Source organism: Pygocentrus nattereri, chromosome 8, assembly GCF_015220715.1.
Source record: "Pygocentrus nattereri isolate fPygNat1 chromosome 8, fPygNat1.pri, whole genome shotgun sequence".
NCBI classification, from domain to species: domain Eukaryota; kingdom Metazoa; phylum Chordata; class Actinopteri; order Characiformes; family Serrasalmidae; genus Pygocentrus; species Pygocentrus nattereri.
In genome coordinates this window covers 37,571,717-37,585,284 of record NC_051218.1, presented here as the reverse complement: position 1 = coordinate 37,585,284, position 13,568 = coordinate 37,571,717, and the positions used below count along the sequence as shown (strand labels likewise).

General features: G+C 41.1%; 1 protein-coding gene across 4 annotated transcripts; it reads right to left on the bottom strand.

Moving 5' to 3' along the window:
* Positions 1 to 368: 368 nt before the first annotated feature.
* On the bottom strand, positions 369 to 11,879 carry cnot6b (CCR4-NOT transcription complex, subunit 6b). 4 transcript variants are annotated; one of them, XM_017692029.2, is made up of 13 exons: positions 11,798 to 11,879; positions 11,469 to 11,596; positions 8,957 to 9,078; positions 8,484 to 8,670; positions 7,833 to 7,918; positions 7,634 to 7,738; positions 7,391 to 7,459; positions 7,064 to 7,221; positions 6,629 to 6,783; positions 3,381 to 3,535; positions 2,926 to 3,159; positions 2,136 to 2,338; positions 369 to 1,349 (listed from the first exon to the last, which is right to left on the bottom strand). In XM_017692029.2, the coding sequence occupies exons 3-13, from the start codon at positions 9,066 to 9,068 to the stop codon at positions 1,137 to 1,139; spliced, it is 1,677 nt and encodes a 558-aa protein (XP_017547518.1). In that variant the 5' UTR covers positions 9,069 to 9,078; positions 11,469 to 11,596; positions 11,798 to 11,879; the 3' UTR covers positions 369 to 1,136. The 4 variants fall into 4 exon arrangements, with proteins under 4 accessions (XP_017547518.1, XP_017547519.1, XP_017547517.1 ...); XM_017692030.2 differs by having other exon boundaries at positions 11,469 to 11,593; positions 11,798 to 11,816; XM_017692028.2 differs by lacking the exon at positions 11,798 to 11,879 and having other exon boundaries at positions 11,469 to 11,628.
* Positions 11,880 to 13,568: the final 1,689 nt, after the last annotated feature.

Below are 13,568 nucleotides of genomic sequence, written 5' to 3'. Positions count from 1 at the left end.
CTCCACCAGGTAGGAGATTCCACAGTGAAGTCACATCCATTTTTGTTTGTTTGTTGTTTTTTTTTTAACTAAACAAATCCAGCTGCATAGCTCTGCCACACCAAAAAGCAAATGGGAACCTAAAGCAAACAGATTAAAAACACAATGTGCAAAAAGCAAGTGCTGCTAGATTCACCCAAATTTGGTTTTAAGGTGGTTAGGCCAATTGCAACCCTTCTGGAAGGAGGCAGCTGATGCAAGAAGGAGGGTATTAGTATTTATGCTAGGTTAAAAACAATTTGCCAGTGTTTTAGCTTTGAATGTCTTGCAGGATTATGCTGTTAAATATTGCACCATTTAAGAGTGAAATCGCATCGCACCCCCCCCCCCCCCCCCCCCCCCAAGCTACCAGGGCTGGAGTACTTCAAGATTGGCATACTTAAGCAAATATGCAAGCTGTGGTGTGCTAAAAGAGGGGTCAACATGAATGTTTAAATAAAAATGTGCTCATACATATATACATATACAAAAAGCAAAATCCAGGTGTTGTTGGTAGGCTATTGCTTGTCAAATACTTCATACACGTATTTGATCCGAGTCTTTGAATCCATTCAGGGCTTAAAAAAGGAAAACAGAGGTTTAATGCACTTGGTGGAGGACTCGTGAATCATTGCTGGCTTTAGATTATTAATATTTAACTACCTACGGCATTACAACCTCCACTTCCGTCAGCCCAAACTGCCTTTGAGCGTGTGGCCATGTGTTTTACCGTATCACGAAGCTGACTTGTGAAAGCTGACCATACATACAAGCCAGTGTCTTATGAGACCACAGCCCTACAAACTACTTACATCTTCAGGACAAAGAGTACTAAGCGAAAGAGTGAGTCAACAGAAATCCATGCAGTATGCAACTACCAAACCAAGCTCAAGAAAGACGAAACACAGCCTCCAAGTGCCTGCGAGCAAATTTGGCTCCATCAGAAATGAAGAAAGCAGAAGAAAATGCACAACAGATAAAACCATTCAAAAATGCACAGAATGAAAGAAAATAACCAAAAAGAAGAGTGTAGTTTAGAGGTTCTATCGTTTTCAGTAAGTTTCCAGACAAATGAGAAGAGGTGGGACTCTGCAGTGCCCCCGGTGGCAAGGGTTTGACTACCTGCGTCCAGGCAGGTGCACTCCGTTGATTGGAGGGAGGTGAGGCAGGACCAGCTCAAATTGTGCAAACAAGGAGAAGTGATCGGAAGGGACGTGGGGGTGCGGACAGCCAGTGATATTGTTCTCCAGAAGCCAGTCAGGGTCCAGGGGCCCCAGGACCCCCAACACATTAAGCTGTGGCTCAGAGTAGAAGATGTAATCGATGATACCCTATACAGACAGGAGGGGAAAAAGCTGAATGAATAATTATCTTCAAATAACTTAAAACTGAAGTATAAATTGCACATTACACACACACACACACACACACACACACACACACACACACACACACGTATATTTCCATGCAGCATATTTTGCTGCAAGAAACTGCCAAGGATGCACTGCTAGGAAAGTAATTGAGAACGGCAGATGCATCCACTGTAATTGGTGGCATTGCTAGAATCCTACACAGAGAATCATCCACTACTACCGTACCAGTGAAGTCTACTTTTAGTGTTGGCTTTTCAGCTCTTTCAATACTGCCTGTGTTACTGAAAGCAAAAGCGATTAAGAAGGTTTTCAAACATTTGATCCTTCGAGTTGACACATTTTCCCCAAGAAAATTTAATAAATATTTTTCTACTCCATGCTTATCAGGTCGTTACCTTTTATGAATACTCAAGAGTAAAATTAGTCAAAATGCAGACAGCATGCATAATTATGCAATAAGGGCTTTATTTCACTAGTGAACTTCAATGGAATGTCCAAAAAAAATAAATAAACAAAAATTTTACTAGTACATTATATGTACCAACTTGTTTTAACCACAGAATACTCAAAATAACAAATTAAATGACACATTTAGAGATAAACCACACTATTCAGTTGTTTATCAGTCCTTTTAAACGAACACACACACACACACACACACACACACACACACACACACACACACACACACACACACACACACACACACACACAAGAAAACTACAGAAAGCTGACGTTTCTGACCTTGAAGTCAAAGGTGTAGTTGGTGTAAGGCATGAGCCCGTTCTCGTAGGCACTCTTTAGCTTGAAGCCATGCGTGATCCTGCTGTTAGATGAGCCATTTTTGCCGTTGCAGTTGAAGTTGGTCAAACTGTCACTGTAGCGCAGCTCTTTGAAGTCTTTGTGCGTGCAGTCCACTCCACCTGTGCTCAGGAATTCCACCACACCTGCGAAGAGACACAGCATATGAAGCACATGCAGACATGCCTTTTAATCAAAAACAAGTGCACCTGCATAGATCATTTTCTAAACTGAAGCCAGATCTCCATATGATCTTCTGAAAATGCAGAAAACTCAGTTTTATTCTCTGGCTTGAGTGAAATCTGCCCATGACTGACCACAAAACCAGACATGCTTCCCTTTTGAAATTCACTAAAGTAAAATTATTCCGAACAGGAGCATGCCAAATTCATGATGGTTGGCTATCATTCTGCTCAGATTCTCTATTCCAGTCTGCCTATCAAAATTAAGTTCTGAGCACAGGCCGTTAAAGCGATAACCAACAAGCCAGCGACATTCTTTACAGATCCCGCTCTACATTAAGGCACTGCCTAAAACAGCAGCATTTACTTCCAGCTAAAAACTCACATCAGAGACCAGCATGGGAAATGGAATAATTCACACCAAATGGTAACATGAATTAACAGTTAGCAAAACCTAACACTAGTGTGATTTATGTCCACAATGCAAAATAGTGTATGCAATCTTTAGTCACATTTTTTTTTTAGTTACTTAGGAATTTGTGTGGACCAACCTGAGTCAGGCAAGGAGTTAAGATCAGCACAAAGCACCAGAGGAATGGCATTGGTTTCTCCAGACACTGAGGAAAGCTTGAGGCTGCGCGAGGCTTTGTCCACGATATTCTTAACCTCCGACAGGAACATCATAGTCTGCACCAGTTTCACATCAGAGTATTCTGGGTCCCAATGCATGTGGGCATTGGCGACAAGTAGCAGCTGTTTCTCCATGCCATGAAGAGACTTGCCCGCTATACACACACAGACAAAACAAGATAAAGCACTAATCAGAGATTTCATAATAAAAAATATAAAAATACAAGTACAACACTGACAAGTGGGTTGGCACATTCTGGCCACCAAGCAGAAAACAAGCATATTTAAATGAATTGCTTTTGTTTAGTAAAACCAAAAAAAATTGGTTAACATGTGTTCAAAGATATACACGTGTATAATTCAAATCAAAACTCACACGTCATCTCCATCATTTCCCTGCGCAGCTCCAGCAACACTGCCACTCCGATGTTGTCCTTGGTCATAACACGATTCAGCATGGCCTCCGAGCCCTCAGAGTTGGCCATGGCCAGCTGGTTAAACTCCACTGTGTGTTTCTGCACCATGCTAAACCTGAATGAAAGAGAAACAGCCTATGTTCAATACTTAAAGCATTTCAATACTTCAAACAATATCCAGTCCTAATAGAAATTTAGCATGGCATCACCATAGACCACACTGCACTCAACATAACCATCTGAGATCAACCATACTGCTATGTGCTTCAACCAACTAGAGGTGAGGTGCAACCAAAACAAGCAAGGAAAAAGAACAACATTTCACTCTGCATCCAAAATTCAGCAATTAATTTATGTAAAAACAGCACGATATGGCCTGCCTGCAAAGCCTTCATCAGATACACCCAATTTAAAACAAATTCTGCATTGAAATAGTTAACTACAACAAGAAATTAGCCATTTGTATGCAGCTTGGCTAAATTACATACAGTATCTCACAAAAGTGAGTACACCCCTTACATTTTTGCAAATACATCTTTTCATAGGACAAAACTATAAACATGAAACTCTGATATAACTTAAAGTAGTCAGTGCACAGCTTGTATAGCAGTACAGATTTACTGTCCTCTGAAAAGAACTCAACACAGCCATTAATGTCTAAATAGCTGGCAATACAAGTGAGTCCACCTGTCCAACCACATGTCCAAATTATGCTTAATATCACAGTATTCTGTGTGACCACCATTATTATCTAGCACTGTCTTAACCCTCTTGGGCATGGAATTCACCAGAGCTGCACAGGTTTCTACTGGAATCCTCTTCCACTCCTCCATGATGACATCACAGAGCTGGTGGATGTTAGACACCTTGCGCTCCTCCACCTTCCACTTGAGGATGCCCCACAGGTGCTCAATTGGGTTTAGATCTGGAGACAAACTTGGCCAGTCCATCACCTTTACCTTCACATTCCTCAGCAAGGCAGTTGTCATCTTGGAGGCGTTTGGGGTTGTTATCCTTATCTGCCATGTGGCACAGCTTCCAAAGAAAGAGGATCATGCTCTGCTTCAGAATTCAAGATTTTTGTCATATGTACAGCAGAAACAGGTAGTTACACTGTATAATGAAATTCTTTGCTGTTCCTCCCTTCACCAATACAATCTTAGAAGAAGAAAAAAAACTACAAGAATATATTAAATACTCTGAATAAGCAGAAATAAACAAAAAACAAAAAGTTAGTTATATGCACAAAGTTGAAAGAAAAATTAAATGTGTGCGCATATGAATGTCACAGTACATGTTGTAATTCATGTTTCCCTCAAGGAACCGCACTTCCCCAGTGTCAGGCCATGATGCTACCACCACCATGCTTGATTATAGCCAAGAGACAGTTGTCTTGGTACTCCTCACCAGGGCGCCGCCACACATGCTAGACAACATCTGAGCCAAACAGGTTTATCTTGGTGTCGTCAGATCACAGAAAATCCATGTTCTTGGACTGCTTGTATTCAGTAAACTGTTTGTGGGCTCTCACGTGTCAGCTTCAGAAGAGGCTTCCTTCTGGGACGTCGGATATGCAGACCAAGTTGATGCATTGTATGCGGCGTATGGTCTGTGCACTGACAGGCTGACCTCCCACTTCCTTCAACCTCTGCAGCAACACTGGCAGCACTCATGCATCATTTTTTGAAGACGACCTCTGGATATGATGCTGAACATGTGCACTCAACTTCTTTGGTTGACCCTGGCGAGGCCTGCTCCAAGGGGAACCCGTCCTGGAAAACGGCTGTATGACGTTGGCCACCATGCTATAGCTCAGTTTCAGGGTGTTAGCAGTCTTCTTATAGCCTAGGCTCTTTGTGTAGAGCAACAATTCTATTTCTCACATCCTCAGAGAGTTCTTTGCCATAAGGTGCCATGTTGACTATCCAGTGGCCAGTATGAGCGAATTGTACCTAAAACACCAAATTTAACAGCCCTGCTCCAGATTCACACCTGGAACCTTGTAACGAGTCACATGACACCAGGGAGGGACAACTAGACAATTGGGCACAATTTGTTGATTGTGAGGTAGACTCACTTGTGTTGCCCGCTATTTAAACATTAATGGCTGTGTTGAGTTCTTTTCAGAGGACAGTAAATCTGTACTGCTATTCAAGCTGTACACTGAATACTTTAATTATATCCAAGTTTCCTTTCTATAGTGTTGTTCCATGAAAAGATACAAAATATTTGCAGAAATGTGAGGGGTGTACTCACTTCTGTGAGATACTGTATAATTAGCATGAAGCTACGTATAACTGTTTTGACCTAGTATGTGTTAGAGTGAAAACACCTGCAGGTGATCTCACACCCACCATCTCTCTCTCTCTCCTCTTAGAATTTTAGCCTGCCAATTTCTCTCGTCAAGCCTTTATGCGTGAGGTTGCGCTTGTGTGAATGTGTTAACATACTGAGATTATTTTTCTCCATTCTTTTAGGTTTCCTTTTTCATGCTCTTGTAACTCTGAAAAACTTCTGTCTTATTAAATTTCACAATCTATTCTACGTTTGAAATTCAACATGTGCTCTTCTCTTTCAGTTTTTGGAGCATATCCCATTACAGAAATTATGATGATGTTTTTCCATTCATTTCTAAACTTATCTTAGTCATGCTGTACTAAATTACCCAACAGTGTTCTGCCAGTGTTATATCCACTTCTTTAGAACCTTTTAACAGTTTAAAGCTCTGCCACATAATGTAAAGGTTCAAAGAAGAACCCTTAAATTAGCAACTTGACATTATGTGAAGGACCTTTAAACCTTTTTTTTAAAAAGGTTCCTCAGTCTCAGAAATCTCTCTGATTGTTCTTTAGGGGACCAAAAGTGTTTGTGTGGCATCACTCACAGAACTGCTCACATCTCTTATTTGTTTTTAAGACATGCAAGACTCCAAATAGAGCTTTTTATGATTATTTTCTTATGATATAGACTGATGTGTAGGAACCACAGCAACTCAGCCACTAAGCATCAGACCATAAAGTTACAGAGCGGGTCACCTAGTGCTGAGGTGCATAGTGCATAAAAGTTGGTAACACACTTGACTCAACATCGGCAATAACATCAGCATACAAACTGTGCACCAGGAGCTTCATGCCGTAATTCAAATATTTAAATTATTCACATAAACATGATAAATAAAGATGCAAATTGTGAAACAAGCTGTACTCACTTTTCGGTCCTGTAGAATACTGCACATCCATCCACGTGTTTCCTGTCTGATTCAGACATAGTTCTAGCCCGGGACTTTGGGCTGAAGAATCCATCGTATCCCTGCCCTTTCAGCTCCACCAGAAAGTAGTTATAATACTGCTCCGTCTCCACTTCCTGTACAAGGCAATTTAACATGGCTTTCCAAAGCACTGAGAAGCAGGGCACTTAAAGATATTAAAGCCTACATACCGTTGATAAGCCATCATTACAGTGAAAACGCAAACAATTCTGCAGCACTGCTATCAAATGAATAGCATGACATCATAAAAACACTTACTCAGATTTTTTTTTAAAGCACACAGATGAACTGCTTAAAGGCTCCCTAACATTAACAGACACGAATATAAATTTGAATTACTCATCAGGGTGTCATTCAACTACAGTCTTATGGTACCTGTAGGCTGATTATGTCAGCATTGCAGCTTAGGATCTCCTGCATAATGGCCTTCTTCCTGTACTCCCAGTTAAGGGCCCAGGGCGGGCAGTAGCCATAGAGCTGGCGTGTGGCGTACTTATCACACAGCACGTTGTAGCACATTACTGAGAACAGAGCTGCATGTAGGGGGAAGAGAGAGAGCAGGGTCAACAACAGAGCCTTTCACATGCACTAACCACTAATTAATGCTTTAACCACTGCTCTACATGCAAAACATGTAAATGGGTCCAACAGTGTATAGATAGGAACGAAACATGGTGGTAGACTGCTATGAGAAATGCTTACCTGCAGACCTGGTTCTGTCAGGCTCCTGCAGCACAATCCATGACCTGGGAGGTGGTTGCTCTGTTGGGACTCAAGGGACAAACATATGTACATACGTCAGTGTTATATTGCTGTTGTAATGCTAATATTAAGTAAATATACACTGCATATAAATATAAAATCACTCTACAAGTAATATATAAACATAACATAAGCCCAGCAGAAGACAGACAACACACCATTGTGAAAGCCTGAGAAACCTACTGCGTTTAATAGCACCGGCAAGATTGTCCAAAAGGTAGTTCAACAGTCGGCGGGTGCCATCTGGTTCCTGGTACAGACTCATGAGATCTTGTGCAAGTGGATTTCCTGTGAAGACAAAAATCAGAATGATGCTACCTTCTACTACAACATGTTGGGGTTCTCAGGATGGAGAGGTTACCACATCAATGGTCACACTCACCTTTTAACCCCAGTGTTTGCAACTGAAACAGTTTCCCCAATTCGAAAGGCAGAACCCGCAACTGGTTGTTATTTAAGAGCAGTTCCCTGTGGAGAACACAGGGAAATGCACACTTTAAAACAAGCTCTCCACTCACAGAACTTACTGCAGGACTGTCCTGTTGACTCGTTGAATTCACTGTGGTACTTAAAGGAATGGTTCAGTGGAAAAAAATCCAACTTCATTTTTCCCCCCACTTATCCCAGATTTGGACAACCAGCCAAAACATGTTTGACACTCAAAACAAAAATGTTGAAGTTTTGTTTATTTTTATTGTTCACACCGAGTCAGGCTGCATGACCTTAAAGAAGACCTGGATGTGTTTTGAGTGTGTGGAGAGGTGTATTGTTATGTATTTACAGAGATGATTTGGGTGACTATTAAATGCCAGTGTTGGTTAGCAACATGAGCATCATCAGTTTCAGTGCTAAACTAAAGCAAAGCAAAATTTTGACACCAAACATGTCTTGGCTATTCAAGTACATCTGAGGCAAGTGAAAGATTTGATTTTTCCATTGAACCATCCCTTAAACGCATCATGAGGAAGTATGATGCATCCTGTCATCTACAAATGCACTGCACAAGCAGCATGCTCTGCCACCCATCACTCACCTGAGAGACACCATGTTGCCAAGCTCTGCTGGCAGGCTCCTGATCTTATTGGATGACAGGTCCAGGTACACAAGGTTGCGTAGCTTGGCAATGTCAGGTGGGATACGTGACAGCGAGTTGTCACTGAGGTGCAAAGCGGTGAGGTGAGTGAGTGACCACAGGGCTGAGCTTAGACTCCGCACTTTGCCTGACAGACAAGGAAACAAGCACCAGTTAATGAGGCGACAAGTTTTTCAAGCTAATACAAGACTATTATAACAAAATAGTCAAGTAGTCAACTTTGTCCCTTGATCAGGAGGTTTTAGAATATCAAACAAATAATCAAAAAAAAAAAAAGTACAGTAAAAGTACTGAATGTTTGTCTTCTCCTGTATCAGGGCCAGAAAAGTCAGAGATGCTTAATTTTGTCTGTTTTTTTGGACAGCAACGATATGACAAATGATCGTGCATGTTCAACAGTTTGCAATTCTTACCACTTATTTCAAGCTCAGCCCAGTAAGACTTCTTCCCACTTGCTGCGTCTTCACTAGACATAATAGTGTGCATCCGCCTGGCATCCGGCGGCTCATACTTCTCCTTGGGCATCCCTACACCACTGCAAAGGAAGGAAAAAAAAAAAAAAAAAAAAAAAAGGTGACTTGCACTAAAGCCCTCAGAATAACAACTATCTGCAGTCAAGATCAATGAGTGAATTTGGGGTGCCTGGAAATGGCTTATGTATTACATGCAACAACCAGTGTGATTTGCAAACCAACAGAGCCCATTATATGGGTTAACTTAAACTTTGCAACACTACTGCCATCTGTTCTATATTCTATAGACTCAAATGGGACAGACATAGCACTTAAGCAGTTAAGAAGGCCTAGCAGTGCTTGTATTTCCTGCATCAGCTCAAGGAATCTGAGCTGCCTCAAGGACTGCTGGTCCATATCTACACTGCCGTAACTTTCATCCTCCATTTACAACTGAGTCGGCTCGGCATCTTTGCACACCAAACGTAAGCTACAGCGAACAGTGTGACGGGCAGAGAAAATCATCCGCTGTTGGCTCTCCACCCTCAAAGCCTTTAAATCATCTAGGATGAGAAAAGGAGCAAAGCCCTAAGGACTCAGACGAACCATCACCTTTACAGCTTCTTTCCTCAGGCCATCATCCTCTTCAACAAGGACCCCTCTCAAATCCCTCTGCTTTAAACTGCTGCCTATGCGCTTTATCACTTCACACTGTGATGCACACAAATGTCTGTTCCATGCCATAATCCTTCTAAATAAGCACCTTTTCTCTCCTGTAGTAAGTGCACATATGCATTTTACCTTGTTGAAATATAAATATTTATTATATATGTTTGCGTTTACATCAATACCTGCTGCTGTTCTTTCAACTGTAACTATATCGTCTTCAATCTCCCCAAGTTCAGCCACGTCACCCCACTGCTGCGCTCCCTTCACTGGCTTCCTCTAGCTTCATGCATCAGATATAAACCCCTAATGCTGGCCTACAAAGCCAAAAATGGACCAGCCCCTACCTACTTGATGCCAATGGTGAAATCTCAAACTGTACTACGAGCCCTATGAGCTTCGAGTACAGCTTGGCTTGACCCACCATCCTTCAAGGTGCACGGAAGACAAGCATCGAGACTGCTCTCCGTACCGGCAGCCAAATGGTGGAATTGGCTGTCCGTACAGCAGTCTCTCACTGTCTTCAAACACTTATGCACTTACGTATTGCATTTTATTGTATTGCACTGTTCTGTGATCAACTCTGTTCCTTTCTCTCTGGGTATCAGTGAGTTTTTGTTTCTAGCCGTATCTGAGCTCAGGATTAGCTTTCTCTCTAACCTATCGGTAACTAGCAAAGACACCTGCTCTAGACAGACAAAGCACTTCTTGTAAGTTTCTCTGGATAACAGTGTCTGCTAAATGCTGTAAATGTATATATGCACCTCAGTACTGTGTATCGGTACTTATCTCCCACTGCACACTCTTTACTTGCAGATTGTGTACCATTATGTTTATACAGCACATCATTTCCTAAATTTACTTTAACTGATTTTCTTTTATGTTGATGCCCCTACCAAAAGAAAGTCCCTGTGCACCTGGCTGAGCAGACTGTGACTCTGATCTTTTCCCAAAGTTGTTCAAGCCAGTAGGTTTGAATAGCTGGTCATTAGCAATGTTAACCTGTAACTTACACACGTTTAATAATGTTTAAGACTCAAAGTAGAGAGACCAGTGAGAAGATCTTCCGAGTAACTTAGCTACCTAGACAAACAACAGCAACAGCTGTTTACCCGATTTCGCTAGACTAAGCCAACCCAAATAACAGGAAGTAGAACGCAGTTAATGTTAGCAGGCACTGATACAAAACAAACAGCGTTAAGCCAGTTAATTGTAACTCCCTCAACCCAATTTATTCATTCCAGAAATACATAAAAGCGCGTCCGTTTTCGGACTAATGGACAAATGGTGTGGGGTGGGCACTTTTTTGCAGATTCAAATGATTTAATTTGGCCAAACAAGAAAAACATTGACGGCCTTCGTTAGCGTTAGCTAAGCTAAGCTACGCTACAAGCCAAACTAGCTCGCTGTTACTCTAGCGAGATGATTTCTGTTATAAACGATGATGTTATTCAACTCGATTATTCACGATTAATCCCATCAGTCAGTCGTATTATGTGTTATTCGTCCACTCACAATGTCTTTCCCATTGTAGCTAGATACAAAGAACGAACACTAGACGAAGCATAAGTCAGCTTCTTTCTCGAATTATCCCGTTCCACCTTAAATGGCGCGACAGTTAAATTTCAGCGCCGGGGGCAGCAGCGTCACTGCAACAGCATTTAAGGTGGAACGGGAAAGTTCGAACAAGAAGCTGGCGAACAGAGCCGATTTCAGCCTCGTTAGCACTAGCAGGCTAGACAATAAGCCAGAGTTAAGGCACTGGTGTTGCAATTATAGAGGTGTTTTAAACGCTTTTTCGATTTACCTTTAAAAGCATACCAACCGCCTGAAGCGAGCTTTGTGTCCTGGTTTGGGCCTGGGCTTGTCTCTGGTTTGCGCTGGTGGATTAATGTCACGGTAAGCAGACGGGCATGATGGCGGGTTTCAGTCCTGCTGCACATGAAGGAAGCGACACTTTAAATGAGCAGCAGGGCCACGCTGGACCAAAACAACCCTGTATGAGTCCCCTGAGGAGAGGTTTCTTTAGGCTAGAGCTTTTAGATAAACAAGAGTTATTTGAAAGCTGCTTTCAACACTTTTTGAGTGAGTTCCTGAGGTTAAAACCTACTCAAGTATAAGGGGAGAAACACTTACCTGGCTCCTACTAACAGAGGAGAGCCACCATCTCTTTACTCAGTTAAAGGGCTTATGTCATGGAAAATCTAATTTTCCTCGTTTTTTTAGATAAGAGTTTGATGTAGAGTATAAACATTGCTAAGGTTTCAGAAAGTACCATACAGACCCTTGAAGTTGCAAAAACAAACTGCTTCAAATGAATATTTGTGACTTCACGAAAACCAAAGTAGTTGCATATATCGACCTATTCAGACAACAAATTAGCCCCGCCCACTCATGTTGAAGTTCTAAGCAGCGTTTCAACCCGGGCTGCTTTTTGAGGCACAGCACAAGGCAGTGAATCAGAATATAGTTCATTTACATCTATCCGTCTTAGAGCTACAAAAACACAAACACAGCCTGTTTAATTGTAGAATAAGTCCCAAAAGTGTTGAACCAAAAACTTGTAGAGAGAATTACCGCTCTGCGATGTCTTCTGGGTTTCTCAAAAACTAGAGGGTGCGCCAGAGCGAGTCCAAAATGAATAGGTTAATATGGAGAGTTTGAGTAAAATAATTTCAGGAAAAAATTAAGATAAAAGAATGCATTTATATCCTGAACGTAGAACAGCATAAAACATTTTAACGCCGCTGTTAAAGTTTTAAACACTTTTGAACTCGAGTTACAGGCTTTTAAAATAGCACCACATGTAAGTTCATGATGTCAGTGAGTGCGAACAGCCAATGAGCTGCTCCGCTCACCAACCAATCAGCACTCAGTGGCAGTAACGCTAGCATTGTACTGCCCAAGTGGGCAGAGATGTCTGCAGAATGGCTTCTCTCTTTGGTGGATGCAGCTCAGTAGTGAAAATGTGCCAGCATTTGTAAAGCTATTACTCAATCTAAACAAATATTTATATATAAATATGTATATTAAATATACATATTTACTTAATGAGCATTTGACATTTAAAAACAAATATGCACAGATGTATAACAGTTTCTGTTGGTTCTTCTGGAGGTTTGCAATGTGTTTTGCTTTTCTTTATGAGTTGACAATATAAAATATCCTATGTAAAAAAACATCCTGTCTGCATCACATAAACGCCCTCATATGATGCTGCAATTAGACCCTTCTCAGAAAAAGGGAGGCTTCCCAAATCAAATACATTTCCTCAACTTTATATACTTTTTCTTTCAACCTGAGTTTATATTTCATTGAAGTCAACACGTTCAGTATGGTTTCAGGCTACATGTCAGAAAAAAGCTCTCAAAATTGACAGATTTTTTTGGTATTCAGACTGTTTTTAAGAAAGTGCAGAAAGTGCAGAAAGGGACACAGCAAATGTCAGGCTGCGCATCCCACAAGCTATGACTCTGGGACCTATACTGCTGTGAAAGTTATTACTAGGTATTGATATTTATTGTTAGCTGATGTTGATCCAATACGTTTTCCAAAAAGTAGAAATTGGGACTACATCTGCCTGGATATGCATTACAGAATAGTATAAAATTTATTCATATAGGGTAACAAATGCCATCAAATTAATAAAATGCAGGCATTCTAGCCCAGCATCGCCCAAATGTTATGCTTTTTGGGGAGCATATTCAAATATTGTAATTATCGATTTCAAATATTGAATAATTCTAGACATTTGTCTTCATATGTTTTGGATATCATTGTGCATCCCTAGTTGTTACATTTAAATGGTACAGCAGCTGCATCTGGTCCCACTAACACAACATACCTCTGGTGCAATTTAAAAAAAAACAGAAGGAAATTCAGAATAAAACACACAGACAAAAATAAA